The sequence below is a fragment of the Rutilus rutilus genome (assembly GCF_951802725.1).
Source record: "Rutilus rutilus genome assembly, chromosome: 13".
NCBI lineage: Eukaryota > Metazoa > Chordata > Actinopteri > Cypriniformes > Leuciscidae > Rutilus > Rutilus rutilus.
The window spans coordinates 3,210,722-3,229,794 of NC_140218.1; the positions used below are offsets into that span (position 1 = coordinate 3,210,722).

General features: G+C 37.7%; 1 protein-coding gene across 4 annotated transcripts in view; it reads right to left on the bottom strand.

Annotated features, from left to right (window-relative positions):
- The window catches only part of LOC311302540 (NACHT, LRR and PYD domains-containing protein 3-like), a 56,992-nt gene that overhangs the window by 15,961 nt on the left and 21,958 nt on the right, over positions 1–19,073 (bottom strand). For 3 of the 4 annotated variants that reach the window (XM_084428516.1, XM_084428514.1, XM_084428517.1), the window contains 2 exons: positions 14,639–14,812; positions 4,476–4,649 (listed from right to left, as the gene is read on the bottom strand). In XM_084428516.1, the coding sequence (XP_084284642.1) occupies positions 4,476–4,649; positions 14,639–14,812 (348 nt within the window). Of the gene's footprint in view, positions 1–1,944; positions 2,310–4,475; positions 4,650–14,638; positions 14,813–19,073 lie in introns of those variants that run through there. The other variant, XM_084428515.1, reaches the window with a different exon arrangement.

The window sequence follows — 19,073 nt, forward strand, 5'->3', positions numbered from 1 at the left end:
GTCATGCCTCTGATCATAATCATCTTCTAAGCAAACAGACTCACTGGACACAGATTCGTCATAATAGTCACATTGTTCTCTATAAGCCCCCCTCATCTGAGGGCTTCTTTCTTCTTGTTTTATTTTCATCACAGAGGAGGCTGCTATCTCGGCTAAATCTATGCCTAGACCCCCTCTGGGCCTATGCTTTTCCTTTACTTCCTCATAGTATAGGTTATCATCTCCTGTTATTTTATTCCTAGTTGAAATTTCAGGTAATGTTCTCCTATAATATATAGGGTTTTTTGATTCATTTAAAACTTCTCTTCTGAGTTCAAATATATCACCCATAATGGGGTCTCTTCCACTTCTTCCTCTGTTCTCTGACAGGGTCAAGCGGAGTAATAAAGACAGAGCTTTTTGACAAGAGTCTTTTTGTTCTGCAATCATATCCTGCTTAGCTTTTATGCTTGTGTCAGGCATATCCAAAATTTCATCAGATGTTGGGCCTGTCGCAGCTAAGAAGATTCTCTGCATGTATTCGGGCTCTTCTCTTTTGATTTTTTCTTTCAGATTATGCCCTGGTTTCGTTAGAGTTTTTCTTCCTGCTAGGTCTATATGTTCCCGAGCATAACTACTACTCTTTCTCTCTCGAGACAATGGTCTAGAATTTTTTAGATTAACTCTACTTCTTTGTGGAATCGGTTCATCCCACTGATACACTACACTTTCTTCACCATCCCACTCAGTTTCTTCACCCTCGGTGGTTGTATCCCCACCTCTATTTTTAATGTGGACAGTTTTATTCATACTATTTAAAGTATGAACTAATTCATTTGCCAACGGTATGTATTGAAGGCCAGGACTAGGTTCCTGAAAGTCCAATCTTTTTTGGGCGCTAGGGCCAGGTTTTTCTACATCAGAAAAATAAATTTCTGTATCATGAGAATCTCTGCGCTTTCTCTGAGGCATCACTGTACCATCATACATCACTCTTGTCTTACCATAGTATACCTCTATACTAGGGTCTGTGGTTGGCTTATATGTTACTTCCAAACCAAGATCAAAATAAACTTTAATTTTGTCTCCTTTCAACCTAGTGTCATTAATTCTTTCAATTATAGCCCTCACATCTGCTGCTGAAGTGCAGATGAATTCCTGTCCATTATTTATCTCATAGTCTCCTATATACCATTCTTCATTTTTTTCTTTAGCAGCTTTTTGCCTTTGGAAATTATCACGTTTAGTTATAGTGATTTGGTATACGGATGCTTGTTGAGGAGCTGGACATACATTTAAATCATTTGGTAGTTGAGCCATTTTTTAGTCATTTGGGTCTTTGTTTTTTTTAATTTTATTTTTCGTTGGAAATGCAGACTAGGAAAACTGTCTCCCTTTATTAAGGAATTTTCTCTATGTTTTACAGATACTCACTGGTTCTGCCGCGCGGTTTCGCTTTTTCTTTTTAATAGAGCGTCCTCTATTTTATTTGCGAAATTTCTTCTGGGAAGACCGACGAGCCCCCATGTAATAGTTTATGACCATATCTCGATCATATCATGATTAATACCGTTCCAAATTATTTTACGTCCTACCTGGATATAAAAACAATTACGCGGTAACTAAAGAGCCTAACCTTTAGTCATGCTATTAAGAGTTAGGTGAATAGTCTCTACAAATTCGTATTTTATTATAAAGATAATATGGAATATTAGTATAATAAATTTACCCTTCGTAGTATAAATCTACCTTTTTAGGTACTCTTCAACCGTGTTCGCTCTACAACAATAACCCTATTGTAGGCTGCCTCTTTGGCTAGGCAATCAATCACTCAAAAGCATACACTGATTATTCATATATCAGAAATAATGCTTACCCTCCTGTCGTATCTTTCAGTTAGGATCTCCTTGATCCAGAGGAAAGAAGGAGGCAAGTACTCAAGAATCCAAGGTCCAGACAAGATGATTTAGAATAAATGTTTAACAATATTTATTAAAAAGAATCAAAATTGAAAAGAACACTTGTTACAGATTACCATAGAGTACTGAACTAACAGAGAAATGCTAGCTAGGTTTAACGGCTTCTTGCTGTCCAGAGTGCAGGGGTTCTGGATTGTTGAATGCAAGGAAGAGCAATTTTTGATTTCGTCTCAGTCTCTTTTATAGTCCGAATTGAGAAATCTTCGTCATATTCATTATAAGGCACATGACTCCATGGGTCCTGTGACTACTGTCCAGTCATCAGCTCGCTCTCCGAAGATACAACAGTTCCTTTGTATTGGTGGACAAAGACCCTTGTCACTGTTCCCTCATGTGACTTCAGGAAACCAGCTATGGACAAAAACTCTTTATTCAAAATCATATTTTTAGATAGTCATGTGTTTTAACAAACCAGCTAGTTCGCTGGGAATACCCTTAGTTATAGGCCTCTTATTGTGGCCCTTTCTTCTCTGACGTCGAGTTTGAGGTATAGGTGAAGTGAGTGAAATGTCACCCGCAAATGGGCTTTGCTCAAAACCCTCGACAACTTACGCCCTTCTGGCTCTGAAAAATACATGTAGGTGAGGGTATTCCTCACACATACGCAGAGTTCTACAATGCTCTGACAGTGGACAGTGAGTAGAACTAAAACTAGTGAACAGAAAAGCAAATAAGACGTGACATGATTCTTTGGATGTGGTCAATGAATAGACTCACAGAGTAATTGAAATGGTTGAACAAAAAAGAAAAGTGAAATGAGTAAAAAGAACACGAGAGAACTGTCAGTTGTATAGAGTATTTGAAAAAAAAAATTAATGAATGTAATGAAATAAATTGAACAACTCATGAATTGCCAATCAGAAGTGTGTTTAGCAAGTTCAGTGACTTTTATTACAGTCTGTACTGTTCAGCAGATGCCCAGAATGGAAAAGTGAAATGAAAAATAAATGAATGAATTAATTAATGAGTTAAATGAAAATTAATTACTTGTTCAAGTGTTATTCAAGTGTTAATTATTTAATCAATTCCCCTTTTGACCAATTATTTTCTGCATTGTTCAGCAGATACATACATTCTATATGTCCATAGAAGACTTGGAAATGTTTGGTGCCAAAAATTCGTATCTGACATTTTTGCCATTTTTTTTTATTTTTAAATGTTTTAGAACATGTTCATTGTGTTAATATGCCATAAGTTTATTACTTAAATACTCATTCATGTAAGCATGCCTGTGGTTACAATGTTTGTGGTTTAAGGTTAATAATACAGGTGATTGAAGTGTGGTCAAAATTTTGTTTTGTCTCTCCTGTAAAGTTTGTCAAAAGCCACTTACGCCCCTCTGGCTCCAAGCCCTCGTGGAGAGAGATGAGAAAGTGTAGAGCCTGCGGTAAGCAGAACTACTTTCAAAACACTTAGGCTATGTCATGAGTGTAGGAACCCATAACCCAGTTAATTTCCACATCTGCATAGTTGACGATTACCGCAAATCACTAGAAATGTAATGAGAGGCGTTTGTAAACCATGTTTTCCGCCAAAATAAAAGCTTGATGCAGTTTCCGTCAAAATAAAAGATCATGTGCTTATCTCTTTCAAGTATAGAAATTGGTACAAAACTAATTATTTGTTTTACAAAATATGGCTATTACTGTCATTGGATTAATATTATAACTATTATTATGTAGTAGGTGTAATGTAAATAGACACTGTAACTAAAAGAGGTTTGAATTTTTCTAATTTTTTAATTTGCACACTGAATATGGGTTGGAGCTTTTAATCTTGAACTCTCAAAGTGCACCAGATTGATGAATTTAACATTAAAATGCACAACATTTTCTTACGGGGAGGCATGCCCCCGAACCCCCCTAAGGACCGAGGTCCACCCACCACAGTTTTACCAAAAATCCTGTGAGAAACACTGGTATTGCTATGCCAATGCAGATTATAGCTTTATTTAGGCTTCATCACTGTATTAATAAATGTCAAATTTTTACTTATTTCATCTGTTAACTCTCACTCGTTCATATACTCACTCATTACATGGCATTAGTGGTTTTAAGGAATTGGAGTTGGTATGCATATATTTAAGGGCGTGCAAATATGGGTGGTGTTTATGATCATATAGTGGGCCAGTCTGGGCCAAAATGCCAGGGCCGAATTTTTTTTTTTTTTTTTCCAGTCCAGCCCTGTGTACAACATATCCACGTTCTTAGAATTAGCTGCTTGTCTAATCAAATTATTGTACTCTCGATCAGATCTAATACAAATAACTACATTTTTTGTTGTTGGCACACTTTGTAGTGTGCCAACCGCCCCAAAAAAAACAAAATAGTGCCCCTTTTTTGGTTTAGGCCACTGCCCCTTAAAATGTCTGTGCACGGCACACACACACACACACACACACACACACACACACAGTGTTGCTGAACCTGGTACAATTTACTTATATTTCTAGTGAGTAAATCAGCCATTTGAACTTTAAATAAAAAGATGATGAAAATCGTTAAAAACTGTTCTTACCCCAGTGTCTCCAGTTTATAATGTGGATCATCCCTCAGATCCTCTAACAGCTTCACTCCTGAGTCTCCTAGTTTATTCCCATACAGATCCAGATATCTCAGGTGTGAGGGGTTTGATCTCAGAGCTGAAGCCAGAGCAGCACAACCTTCATCTGTCACACCACAGCTCCACAACCTGTAGAGAACAATGACACACATTAAGCCTATATCCAGAGATAAACACGACACTTAAAAAAATAACATAATCCTGTCAATATGAAATATATACAAATACTCATTAGTTCACATTGTGAAAATTCATCAGTTAGGATTAGGGGATTGATTATAGAGTTTGTAGAGTATAAAAATCATTATTTCTATGTAAAGTCCCCATAAAACATGTAAACCTAACGTGTGTGTGTGTGTGTGTTAGCAGGGGAGGATTGGGACGATTCAAAGGGTCCAGCAGAACTCCATAATTTCCTGGATGATTTTGGTATTTACTTTGAAAAATAATCTTATAGGAAGAACGCTATAAAGAACGGGTATTCATTATAGTGTGTGTGTGTGTGTGTGTGTGTCATCTGTCAGCGGCCCATGCCGGCTCTCACTACATATCAGGGGGAAACTGGAGGATTTTACAGCGGACAGTGAAAGTCCTATCAGATCATTCAACACAACCTGTATTTTCCATACATTCACTATAAATGCATATATACTGTATATGATAATCATTTTCTCACACAAATGTCATAAAAACCGGTTGCGTAGATCACACATCTACATCCCTTCAGGACACTGACAATAAAGATGGACAGAGAAGACAGAAATTCTCGTAGCTCTCCTCAGAAAGACGCTTGTTACACACACACACACACACACACAGTTTGATTGTGTCGGTAGTTTCTGGCCAACCAAGCGCCCGCAGTGAGTCTCGGCCTGACAGCATCACGGGGGAAGCCTGCAACACACTCAACTCTTGCTCCATGGACACCAGTGATGCCTGCGGTCACCCGCGGTTACGAGTCATCCAAAAATATTTTTAATGATATTCGGGTCGCGGACGGTCGGGTCAAATTTTTATAAAAAGATTTTTTTTTAAAGAAAGAATAAGAAAAGAGTTTTTATAAAAAGATAAACCTCGCATATTTAAGCCTTTAAATCATTTTTATAAAAAGAATGAGTCAAAAAAGATAAATTACTGACATTTACAATGCACATTAGCTTATCTTAATTCGGTCCGATTGTCGTTGCTATGCAACCACGCACTGCGCTCTCCACAACGACAAAGAAGTTTTAAGAGCTAATGGATTTCCACCATCGGAAAACGCTTGCTGTAGCTCTGCTACTAGATTTATTTACGGAGAAGAAAAAAACACCCGTAGTTTGGGTCATGTTGACTCGCTGCGCCTGGACAAAATGAGCTTGTAGGCTAAAACGCGGAAGTGAGTTAGCATTTTAGCAATTCCGGTTCCCTCGCCCCAAAAGTCTATGGGTTTTTTGAATGGGTTATTGCTAAATCGGCTGAAATAAGGTCTGTGGTTAACAAAGCCTCTAAATATTTTCACGTTTTGATCTATGACATAAAACACACCAGTTATAACCTGCTTGTGATTTTTTTTTTACTTTATTGTGTCTTAAAATGGTGGTTGCTAACAAGTTGCTAAAAGGGACTACATCCTTTGGCGGAGACTTAGACGTCATCATGACCAACAGGAAATCTCTCACTAGCCCGCGTTTCAAAAATATGAAGGCTACAAGAACATTTCATCTCCTGAAGGAACTGTGTAATTTTAAATTTCCCCCTTCTATATATTAATTCATATGTTATTATCCTCTGGTCTGTACATGTCATTTTTTGTTGTGCAGGTTGCACAGTATTTGTAGTGTTCTCTGTACATATTGTCCTGTGCATTGTTCATAATAAAGTTCGTTTTAGCCTCACGTTCTTAGAAGTTTACCTTTCAGTTAATATACATAACGTTATATATTTATTCTTTTCAAATTGTAGTTTTTCCAAATATTGTTGTACACAGAATTATGTGATATTAAGGTAACCGATTACCAGTTCTTTATTTCTGTGGAGAGACTGTAGTTTGACAATTGTGTTTTGTTTTGTCCCGAGATGCAACCACAAGTCATCGAATGAAAGATGCTCGTTTTACCGTTTTCCGTCCGATGTTACCCAGCAGCAGAGACTCTGGGTTCGTGCCGTAAGGTAAGCTCACACAACGATGATTTCCATGTGAACACCGTATTTAACGTTACTGCCTTAATGTGGCCACGACGAAACTTTAATGGTGCATATTGCTTAACACGCTAATGTTACTTTGACGGTCAGATGGAGTTATAAAGGCTAGCAAGAATAAACGTTTTTCATAACCAAATCAACAGTTAAATTTTTTTTCTTTTTTTCTTTAAAACCTTTTGTCTTTCTCTTAAAATATCTAAAAGCTTGTTTACTTTGCCACTGTTTAATAGATTAGATCCGCTGCAGTTTTATTAAAGGCTAAAGTTACGTCAAGAAATGTGTTTAATTAAAATATTCAAAATAATACCTGGTTTATTGACTTTTAATGTAACTTGTTTGGATATAATTATAGAAAGGGTGGGTCCTGCACCCTGATATTTGTGGACTTGGCTTTTACCCACTTATAATAATATGATTGTATTTGTAAACAGCATTAGTTAAAGCTGAAGCTTGATGATGACGTTGATCCGCGACCATGGTGTGCTGTAGTCCGTTTATAGCCTACCGTTAGCATTTTATATCTGACGGCTTTATTTAGGCTTCAAAATGTATACATTTTGGATTAACTTGTAAAGATTATCTTGATAGACAAAACGTGTAAGGGTCACAACTCTTTGTTGAACACAGATCTTATTTTTTGCGATTTTCCAAAAGTCTATGGGGAAAATGCATAGCTTTTCGATCGAGGGAACCCATGCGCCGCTAACTTCCGGGTTGGCCTACAAAGTGACGTCATAACTTCGGCACTCTATGACGCTACGATGAGCATTTACTACTTTAAAAAAAATGCGGGTCAGGAAGCGGGTCGGGTACAATATTTTCTTTCTTTTTTTGCGGTCCTAGTTGCGGGCGGGTTAGTTGAAAACGTCGGTCGGGTGCGGGTTGTTTATAGGCTACATTGACCCGCGCATCACTGATGGACACACACACTTGCGACCCATGAACGCCTCTCTAAACTACTGCCTGATTTTACAGTTTGAAGCGTCTGTCATAGAAAAACACCGTGTGCTGTCATGAAGAAGAGAAATGTCTTCTCATAGGATAAGAACACGCAGTCTCATTAATAATACACACACTGACGTGTCATCGATGTACTATAGTGTTTCTCCAGGTCATAATCTGTCACATTGACATGATGTAGACTTTAAACCTGGAGAAAAATCTCTACAGTTTCCAGTTTCCCCCTAAAATTAAAATGAATGGACTGTGTTAATCCTGACTGTGCTGAGATTGAGTGTGTTTAAAGTAAAGGCTGTTAAATGTAGATCACCATGTCAAAGTGTCAGAGATGGGAAGCACAAATACTTCGTTACTCAAGCAGATTTTTCAGATATTTTTACTTTACTATTTATTTTTGTGCCGACTTTTTACTTTTACTCCTTACATTTTTAACAGGAATATCGGGACTTTCCACAAGACGACCCGACAGATTCGGTGGCATTCATTCACACCAAATCATTGTCTTGATGGCGGTAACGTTAGCACATAGTAGTATGGACGGAGACGTCACTGAAAATTAGGGATGCACCGATATGAACATTTTGGCCGATACCGATAATTCTTTTCATTTGAAAGCTGATAACCGATATATTGGCCGATAAATCTAAATTCATATTTTGATATACTTTATAGCCTGTGTACATAAACAAAAGACTCAGCATTAAAAGCCATGTCCCAAACACTTCAACATAAATCAGACATATACAATACAGTAGCCTAGCCCTCTGGTTCCTCATTTCGTCACACTTGGGGTCTTCGGGTCTAAAATGACCCGGAGGGGGATTCAGATTTTTTTTTATTTTTAGTAAAATCAATGAAATGTATTTTTGTTCAATAATATTTTTTCTTTTTTTCTGTGGTGTTTTGAGATAATTTTATGATAATAATGAATATTTATGCAATAATTATGATCCATTTTTTCCCATTGAATATAATATAACTTTTTTAAATTTTTAAAATTAATTCTGTATTTCAGGTTAAAGTAGAGACTAGGCCTATAGAAAACAATTTTTGGAGTCAGATTGGTGCCATCTGGTGGATGTAGTGAGCATAATTATCGTGCAATATCATATTTTAACCACTAGATGGATTTACAGCTCTCTGTAGAAAGGCTTGTGAATTCTAGTTGTTTTTGCACATATTTGCCTATTTTTTTCAGGTTGTGGATTTTAATATATAATAAGAGATTCTCAAAGACTATTTGTGTCAAGTTTTTTGTTTGGTTGGTTGGTTTAAATGGTAATTTGAAGTGCCAGTTTTACTTTATAATACAGTCAAACCTGAACATTGCATTAGAAAGAGAACAAATGGAAAGCATTTTAATTCCCATTGTTTTAATTCTAACTTAATAAAAATGCAATTCTTTCAGTCATAACATTTTTTATTAACCTTCTATAATAAACATTTTCATTAAAATTATTTTTTGTACAATTCAATGAACAGTAACTCTTATTCAAAATTGGCAACAGCAATTATGAACAAAAAACTAAGGCATTTTTAGAGTTTTGTCTGAGTGACATACACAAAACTAAAGACTCATAACTCCAAAACTATAACTAGGAGAGTCTAAAGGTAGGTATCGTTTGAAAGAACACTTTTCAAATTTATTGAAAATATAAATTACATTACATTTGGACATTCTCCTGCCGAGAAACTGCTGATAAAAGACAGGAAATATATATAATTTTTATTATGATTTTGCATATCTCTCTTGTTTGACATGCAATAATTCGGGAAGGAAATACGGTTGGAGGAAAAATCTTTTTTGGGGAAGTCCCTCTACATATGAGCTATATCTGTATGCAGTATGTTTCATGAAGTTATGAGCGGAAATGTGTCTAAAATTCAGTATCCACATATGGGTCTCTTGAGGGGCGCTTTTACACAAACCCTGCTCAAGTTTAGTAAAAAGCCTGAAACAATTATGCTTGTTGTATTCTACTCTTGGAGACCTTTCAAATGACATATGACACAGGACTATCTGAGCTGTATGATGTATTTGACATATTGCTGTATGTAGTACAAAAAAGTGGTTAAATATTCATTCATATTATAAATTATGAAAACTTTTTTTTCTATTTATCAGCAAATAACTCAGCACTACATAGGAGTTTATCAAATTGGCTACATTCATTGTAAATTTCAGACTATAAGCTTTCAAATGACACCTATTTTAAGTTGATCAATGTAATATTTTTGAAAAATATTATGATTATATTTTTCGCAGCTAGGTGGCGCCTGCGGGGGTACACTCTGTTTTAGAGTGATAACTCAGCATTCTTTAGGAGTTGATCAAAGTGATTAGATGCATTAAAAAACTGAGATTCTAAGCTATAAAATGACACCTATTTTGTGTTATCGTGGCTGATTTGTAGATTGTACGCACAAAAAAAACCTCTGTATTTTCATATTTTTGCCAATTTCCCATTCATTTCCTATGGCGGGTCATTTGCATTAACAAATGACACCTTATTGTAAAGTGTTACATCTACAGATTTGAGGGCATACATCACTTGCCATTTTTCTTTTGCTGGATGTCTATTGTCTATTTTTGGACCACACAAACTCATTATTTTTAAAATCAAAGATCATGAAGTTTTGTGACATTGCTGAGTTTCAAACAGTACAGATGTTATACGAAGCGAGGCACAAATTGTTACCGAGCCAAATACAAAAAAGGTTCCAAGAACGTACTGGTTGTTATGAATTACGAGATGAATTTAACTTCAATTGTGGAATAATTTGGAGATGGAGATGAAACGATGTCTAAACATCAACCTGTTCAAATATAGATACAAAAAAGATTTTTGAAAAGTATAGAGAAGAAATGAGTTGCCACTAGGGGGAGCATTAGGATCAATTTACATTATATTAATTAAGGAAGAGTGTTGTTGCTCTGAACGGTTATGATTCAATTGCTCAGAATAACAAAAAAAGAGAATTACTGTAGGCGATCTATGGATCTGTCGAGAGGGACCCTCCCAACGGGCTCATAAAACCTCGTCTTTTAATGCACCTCACAGCATAGGTGTAAATGTAAAGGCCAACTTGTAAATGGTCATTTCTTTTTGCTGTTGTTTCCTTGTTGTTGTTTTGTTTCTTTTTGCACTATGTTCCTGTGTATTATTGTGAAATGCGAAATTGTATTGTATTAATTTTGGGGGTGGGCGCTTATAAGCTCTTTTGCTTCGGCCCACTCCTTTAGAGCAGAATGTTTACTGCTCAAATAAACAAATAAACTAAACTAAACTATTTGCATATCAATAAAGATTTTTTTAATACAATGCACACTGAATTTGTCATTTCTACAACTTTTATAGCACTTCAATTGTAAAAATTGTGAGCCTGACATATTACATTTATTATCATCAGCACTCCATGTTCAAAGATTTACTAGCTGTCAGTTCATCTCTTATACGCTGCTGCCATCTAGTGGCTGTTAGTTGTAACTCTAAAAGTATGGGGAACTGCTTAATTAATGTCTGTTTATTCATTAATATTTTATCCTTCATTTGCTCTCCAGAAGCCATATTTGAGCACACACTTCTTTCTTCTTCTTGTTCGTCCATCAAAGTTGATGATGACCATGGCACGTTTGTCATTTTGTTGGGGTTTGATGAGTGCGCAGATGACTGAAGAGGCCAATCCGAGCCCGGAATTCCCTGCGGCACACTGGACAGGTCAGGGAGGATGTAGAGCTCTGAGGTGCAGCCACATGTCCTTCCTTGGTAGATTTGCGTTGCTGCCTCTTCAAGATAGCACAGGAGCTTCTCCTACTCTCACAGAGGACTGCACCGTCCTGGACTTTTCTTCTCCAGGCAGGTCGGTCCTGTGCTAGGGGTTCCCAGCTTTTCAGGTCGAGTCCAAAGCTCTTCAAGGAAGCTTTAAGGGTGTCCTTGTAGCGCTTTTTGGGGCCACCTTGTGCTCGCTTGCCATTTTTCAGCTCGCCAAAGAAGACTTGTTTTGGAAGTCTCACGTAGGGCATTCTGATCACGTGGCCAGTCCATCTGAGCTGTTCCTTCGCAAGCATGGTGTAAATGCTGGGGATATTTGCCCTGCTGAGGACTTCCCTGAGGTGTCAGGGATTCTGTCTTGCCACTTGATCCTCAGCAGTTTCCTCAGACAGCTCAAGTGGATATGATTCAATTTTTTGGCATGGCGCTGGTAGACTGTCCAGGCTTCGCACCCATACAGAAGAGTTGGTAAGACAACCGCCCGGTAGACCTTCAGTTTTGTCTCCTGTTTGATGCCAGTCCTTTCCCATACTGAGTCACGTAGACGTCCTAAGGCTGCGCTGGCCTTGACAATCCTGATGTTAATTTCATCATCTATGTGCACAGCACGAGAGAGTGCACTACCAAGGTAAATAAACTTGTCAACGGCTGAAAGCTTTTTCCCATTCACAAAGATGGTTGGCTCAGTGTAGGGTTTCCCAGGAGCAGGTTGGTATAGGACTTCAGTCTTCTTTGTGCTGATTGTTAGGCCGAAGTTGTTGCAAGCTGAGGAGAGGTGGTCCATACTGTCCTGTAGATCTTTGTTTGAGCCAGCAGCCAGAGCACAGTCATCAGCAAACAAAAGTTCTCGAACAGTGACTTCCTCCACTCTAGTTTTGGCTTGCATCCTCCGCAGATTGAATAGCCCACCGTCAAAACGGTAAATGAAGTTAATCCCAGTGTTGTAATTCTGGAATGAGTCTTGCAGCATGGCAGAAAACACCATGCTGAAGAGCGTTGGTGCTAAAACGCAGCCTTGCTTCACCCCGTTTGTGATTGGGAACGGATCAGAGAGTTCTTGCTGGTCTCTGACGCTGGCCATCATACCATCATGGAGATTGCGCACAATGCCAATGAACTTGTCTGGACACCCATACTTGGCCATGATTTTCCATAGGCCCTGCCGGCTGACTGTGTCGAATGCTTTTGTTAAATCAACGAAAGCCATATATAGATCAAGCCTTGAGCACACACACACACACACACACACACACACATGTAGATTCCTTTAAATGTTAAGAGGAAGATTAAAAAAGAGAAACTGGATCTGTGAATTCTCACAGAATCACAATTGAATTCATATCTTGCTACTCAGTCAGAATCTTATTAACCTGGAGTCCCAGTCTCTGTCACAATAACCATATATGTAATGTTTTAGGCCTATTGGCAGACATCCGTTTAAAATGTAGGCAATGGCATATAAAGAAGCTTTTCTCCATATCCACCTCAGTTTCTCAGCTTGCACTTTAATTATTGATTAGGCTACTTCTGTACTGGTTTGCGCTTGGCAAAGATGTTCAGATATCTCTATGCCTAGTAGACCTACACCAAACGCTCATTAAAAGGGTCCTGTACAGGGCTGTACAGTGCGACATATATCTACACAAAGATTGGTCTGTGCGATGAATAAATGTCCCACTGTAGCTATGATTTAGGGGCTGTTTACACCTGGCCACTTCATGCGTTTTCTGTGAAAAGACCAGGTGTAAATGCCCTCCGAAACGCATTCCAGACGGATTTGAATCCGATCGCTCAAACCACTTCAGGAGGAGGTCTGGGCCGCATTTCAGACCAAACTGGACGAGTGTAAATGCATCTGGTTGTTGAAACCACATATGGAAATTTGATTCTTCCCAAAAATGCTAAAAACATAACCGTGTGAGAGCGTGTGATAGGCTATATGTCATGTTATAGCCAGATATGACGCCGCTACTGCAACACGCATCACCGCAGACGAGCAGCTGAGCATCTGTTCATCAAGACAACGTTCAAACTATCGCAAATCAAAGTGAAAGTAAGTCGCAGACGCTTAACACACAATCATCATCACTAAAAGTAAAGAAATGAAATGATCTTCCAGGGCTGTTGCTGCTCGCTCTTATTGCGGTCTTTGATTAGAAATTTTAGCTGATGATCAATAAAATGCAGCTCATATCTGTTGCTTTCGGTGACGTGCCCTCCATTAAATCTGCATATAGCGCGGGAACTGAAGATCGGATTTAAATCCGTTTTGCAAAAACACATTTATGTGACCAGGTGTAGATGGAGTCGTTTTGATAAATAGAGCAAACGCTTTACAAATATGAATTCTCTTACATCATATGAACAGACGTAAAAATAATTTGATGAATTTGATCATGTTGTTTTAATAGCTTTGCTTGTAATTAATGAAATAGTAGTTATTTCCCTGCATTTTATTCCATTTTGATTATACTTTATGAATTCACAGTAGCCGCGTTTCCATTACCCTTCAAATTGTGCAAATTGAAATTGAGAATTGAAAATACGCCCAATGGAAACACGTCAATTTCACAAAAACAGTTCAGTTTTTCAGTTTTTACGCTCACATGAGGAGGTTTTTCAGGCCATTCAAACAAGAAATATTTCGCAAAACTGCACTGGAAACAGTTTTTGCGCATTTACAGTCACCTGACGTAGACGACGCAGTGTGTTTGGACAGAAGACGAGACAGAGCTCTTTATTAAACTCATAAAAGGCAAAAGAATTACAGGAATAATGGATTCTAAACCTCAAATAAATGCCACAATCAAGACCTTGAAGCAGAACTGAGGGAGAAACACCCAGAAACTCCTCATATGTGCCGCTCACAAGTATAATAAGGGTCGTTCCTCACCATTAATGCTTGGAAACACACACACATCTCCTTCCATTAATAATAATGGCCAGTGCAGTGGCTGGGATATACATAATCCTACCAACGTCCGTTAACATGATTTTTGGAATGATTTTACTGATCGCGAGAGGAAACAATGAAGTTTTAGTCGCATAACATCAGTTAATGGAAACACCATCATTTCGCAACAGCTTTTTGTCGACATTTAGAAGAAGAAAAAGAAAAAAAAAATCGCGAAAGTTCTGCGCAAATCTGTAATGGAAATGCCCCTAGTGACAGTTTCATGTAAGAGTAACGTATGATCTTACCACAGTTTCTCCAGTTTACAGTGAGGATTCGCCAGTACAGCAGAAAACAGCTTCACTCCTGAGTCTCCTAGTTTATTATATGACAGATTCTGTTCTCTCAGGTGTGAGGGGTTTGATCTCAGAGCTGAAGCCAGAGCAGCACAACCTTCATCTGTCACACCACAACTCTGCAACCTGTAGAGAACAATGACACACATTAAGCCTATATCCAGAGATAAACATGACACTTAAAAAATAACATAATCCTGTCAATATGAAATATATACAAATACTCATTAGTTCACATTGTGAAAATTCATCAGTTAGGATTAGGGGATTGATTATAGAGTTTATAGAGTATAAAAATCATTATTTCTATGGAAAGTCCCCATAAAACATGTAAACCCAACGTGTGTGTGTGCGCTTAATGTATTTGTAAGCATTTTAAGGAACGTGTGTGTGTGTGTCTGTTTGTGTTTTTGTGTGTCTGTGTGTGTGTGTGTGTTTGTGTTTTTGTGTACTAATTAGGGGAAAACTAAGGAAGACATGATGCAGCTTTTAAGTTAAAGGCCATCGATCTGGCTGAAGAAGAAGGAAATAGAGCTGCTGCACGTAAGCTTGGCATCAATGAATCGATGGTGAGACGGTGGAGACGGCAGCGTGAAGAACTGAGTCCATGCAGAAAGACGACAAAAGCCTTCAGGGGTCATAAAAGCAGATGGCCCGAACTTGAAAACGTTCTTGAAGACTGGGTGAACACACAAAGAGCAGACGGCCGCAGTGTTTCCACCGTACAGATCCGACTGAAAGCCAAAACGATTGCCACCGAAAAGTAGATTGAAGATTTTAGAGGTCGGCCATCGTGGTGTCTCAGATTTATGAGACGAAAAGGCCTGTCCATCAGGGACGACTCTGTGTCAGCAACTCCCTCCCGACTATGAGGAAAAAGTTAGAAACTTTTGCGAATTCACTCAAAGAAAGATAGCCGTGAATTCCATCGGCCCAGACGACATCATAAATATGGATGAAGTACCTTTGACGTTTGACCTGCCTCTCACTAGGACCGTTAACAAGAAAGGTGAATCGTCGGTCACGCTGAACTGGTCATGAGAGAAGGCATTTCACTTGTGTTCTGAGCTGTACGGCGTCCGGACAAAAGCTTCCAGCAATGGTGATTTTTAAGAGGATGACTATGCCAAAAGAAAACCTCCCGAAAGAAATCGTTGTGAAAGTAAACAAGAAAGGGTGGATGATGGAAATCCTAATGAAGGAATGGCTGACGGAGTGCTATGGCAAGAGACCGGGAGGATGTTTTCACAGAAAAAAAGCATTGCTCGTTTTGGACAGCATGAGGGCCCATATAACAGATATATTGCAGACTATTCAGATTGAGCGGTGGAACATTTTATATGTTTGACTGTATTTTATTCAGAGGCGGCGGCGCGACCACTGGATTTATTCCTGCCAAGAGAGTAAACTCTTACTCCGTAATTTATGCTCATACAGATAAAAGCGAGACATAATTCATTCATTTACTAAAGATATTCAGATTTTGTAAAATAACGGAAACAAACGTAATGTCTCTGTTTCCTTTATAGATGTTTGGAGCGCGCCACAATGAGCTGAAACTCAGCATGGTTTCTTTCGTGTTTTAATCTGTAATATTTAAGTGAAATATATATATACATGTGTAGTCATGTACAAAATATGCCTTTATCCACATAAAATGTATATAGCCTATCATGTCTTTATCATGTCTTTATCATACTTCTACGTTTGAAAAGCTGAAATAGCAGCATCCCCCAATACAGGACATTACCGCTTATAACGTGAAAAACGCAGCGTCTCGTGGCTTAATGTACTAAGACAGTCATGTTAAAAGATCAAATTCTGTGCACACCTTATTAATAAAGCATATGTAGCCTACAGAATAGCAGACGAGCCCAGATTACGAACGCATTGCGTTTAATTACACGTTAAGCGTCTTCGGGAGGGGGGGTACTGTCACGTGTAGTTGTAGATAACGTGTCCGTTCATGTTTGGACTTTCAGTTTGTGTTTTGATTGGTTCCTGTTTTCCTTTTCTTTTCCCGCCACTCCTTTGTTTCTATGGTTACTATCATTGAGTTCATTTGTCCCAGCGGTGTCTGATTAATGATCTCGTTTCTGTCTGCTATATAAGATGCTCCCTTTCCTTCAGTCTTTGTCCGATCTCCGTTGTGTTTATGTGTGTTTTCCCTGTCAGCTTGTTCCAGAGTACTATTATTACAGCTTGAGTTAATCAAAAAGATTGTGATAATTTGTGATTTAATCATGTAAAAAACATCTTTGGTTCAAAGAATATTTTTAGTTTCAACTGACCATAGAAATTTGATTTGTTCAAACTCACTTGAGAAAAAGTAAATCGATTACTTGTAATAAGTTGAAGTAATTTTTTATTAAAAAATAGTAACACTTTATAATGGGCTAAGGTTTCATTTTGTTAGCATTAGTTAACATGAACCAACAATTAATGAACAATATTCTACAGCATTTATTAATCTTAGTTAATGTTAAGCTCAACATTTTATAATACATTTTTAAGATCCAAAGTTGTATCTGTTAACATGCACTGTGAACTAACATGAACACTAATATTTTATTAACTAACATTAAAAAAGGCTATTGCTCTCTGTTAGTTCATGTTAGTTAATGCATTAACAAATGACACCTTATTGTAAAGTGTTACCAAAAATTAAATAAAATGAAAATAAAAAACCTAAATAATGCAAACAACTCATTGGATAACATTGGGCTGCATATAAAGAAACAAAATGCATGTGCCATGGAGAAATAAACTGGACTCGCCTCCGCACGGACAAGGACATTATTTTAATCAAACCGTATTGTTGATGAAAATAATACGAGAACAAAAAAATGCTAGTTATTAATAACGCATCAATGTTTTTGCTAAAAAAAGTAAACACTTGTACTCAGCCGCGGCGCTACCATTGGGCCCGGGTGGGCCTGGGCCCACCCATTTTAGGTCCGGGCCCATCCATTTTCTACTATGGTTTTGTACGTTTCTTCATTCGGATCTATTTGCGATCCATTCCATTCTAAACAAACAACGCAGTTTACATGCTTCGTCCTTGTTACATTATTCATTAAGATAATAATTAATAACGCATAATTATCAGTGAACTTGATAAATGTTGCAGATATGTTTTACTATGCATGCAAACAAATGCCTTTCAACTTATGCGTGCAAAATTCAGAATAAAATGAATGTGCAGCAATTTGTACAAATAGAGAGTCTGTAGGCCTACTATATGTGTTGTAGCCATTAAATAAGCTCATTTAGTTTAATATTTGTTAAAATATTATAATGTTATTTTTTCATCTATGTTGATTATGAAAAGTGAACGCACGGCACGAGTAAGATAGGATGCGCAATATATCGAGAGATGTGGGTCAGACATGATTTTGACCACTTTTCGTTTTGTATAAATTGTATCTTAATTTTAATAATTTTTTTATCAACCAATTTCCAATTGGATTTAATAAATAAGAAGAAAATATAGCAGACAATAAAATCATGGAGGCGCCCGCGTGCTCACTTGCATTGCTTGTGAACAGGAGCGCATCTCATCCTAACGTAACGAAACATAATTTAAATTAAATTAAATTGTAATTGTTTTTAAAAAAGCAGCAAAAAAATTCTGTTTTTTTTTTTTTTTTTAAACCTATGCTAATTACGCATTAAATTCAGGTAGGCTAGTGAGTAGCGGTCCTCAGTGCCGCAGAAAAGCGCTGAAACGGAGATGAAGGGGAACCCTTTTTTTATTTTTATTTTATTGGGGGGCTTATTTTAACTGGCCCATCCAGTTTTCTGGAGGCCCACCTACAATCAAAATCCTGGCGCCGCTAGTGCTTGTACTAGTACAGTAATAGTAAAGCTCTTTAATATCAGGCTTACTGTGTCAGATGACATCGCTGCTGTTTGAGCTGCGCGCGCTGAAGCGGAAGAGAACGAGCGATAAACTGAACCACTTTGCTAGAAGGTTAATCAACGGTTGCTGAAGAATGACACTAAACCAAAGAATTGACAACTTTTTATTACAATAGTGTATACAATTATAATAATATGACAGTCCCAATCATAGCTTGTAATGTTTTGCATTGCTGTTTGATCTGAAGAGAACGAGCACCGGGAAACTGAAGAACTTTTCTAGCAGGTTTAAATCAACGAAACGCATCCTATGTGAGATTAATCAGATATTTATATTTCATAAACTTAATATTACGACTTATCATATATCTGCACAAAGTGACGTGAATGCACAAGTGAGCTTGACTGTGCTGGTCAGAACGTGTAATCGCTGTTCTGGACGCGCTATTTCTACAACAACGCGCTGAAACACGGCAACTAAACCCAGAGAATACACAACATTTTATTACAATAGTGTTCTCATTAT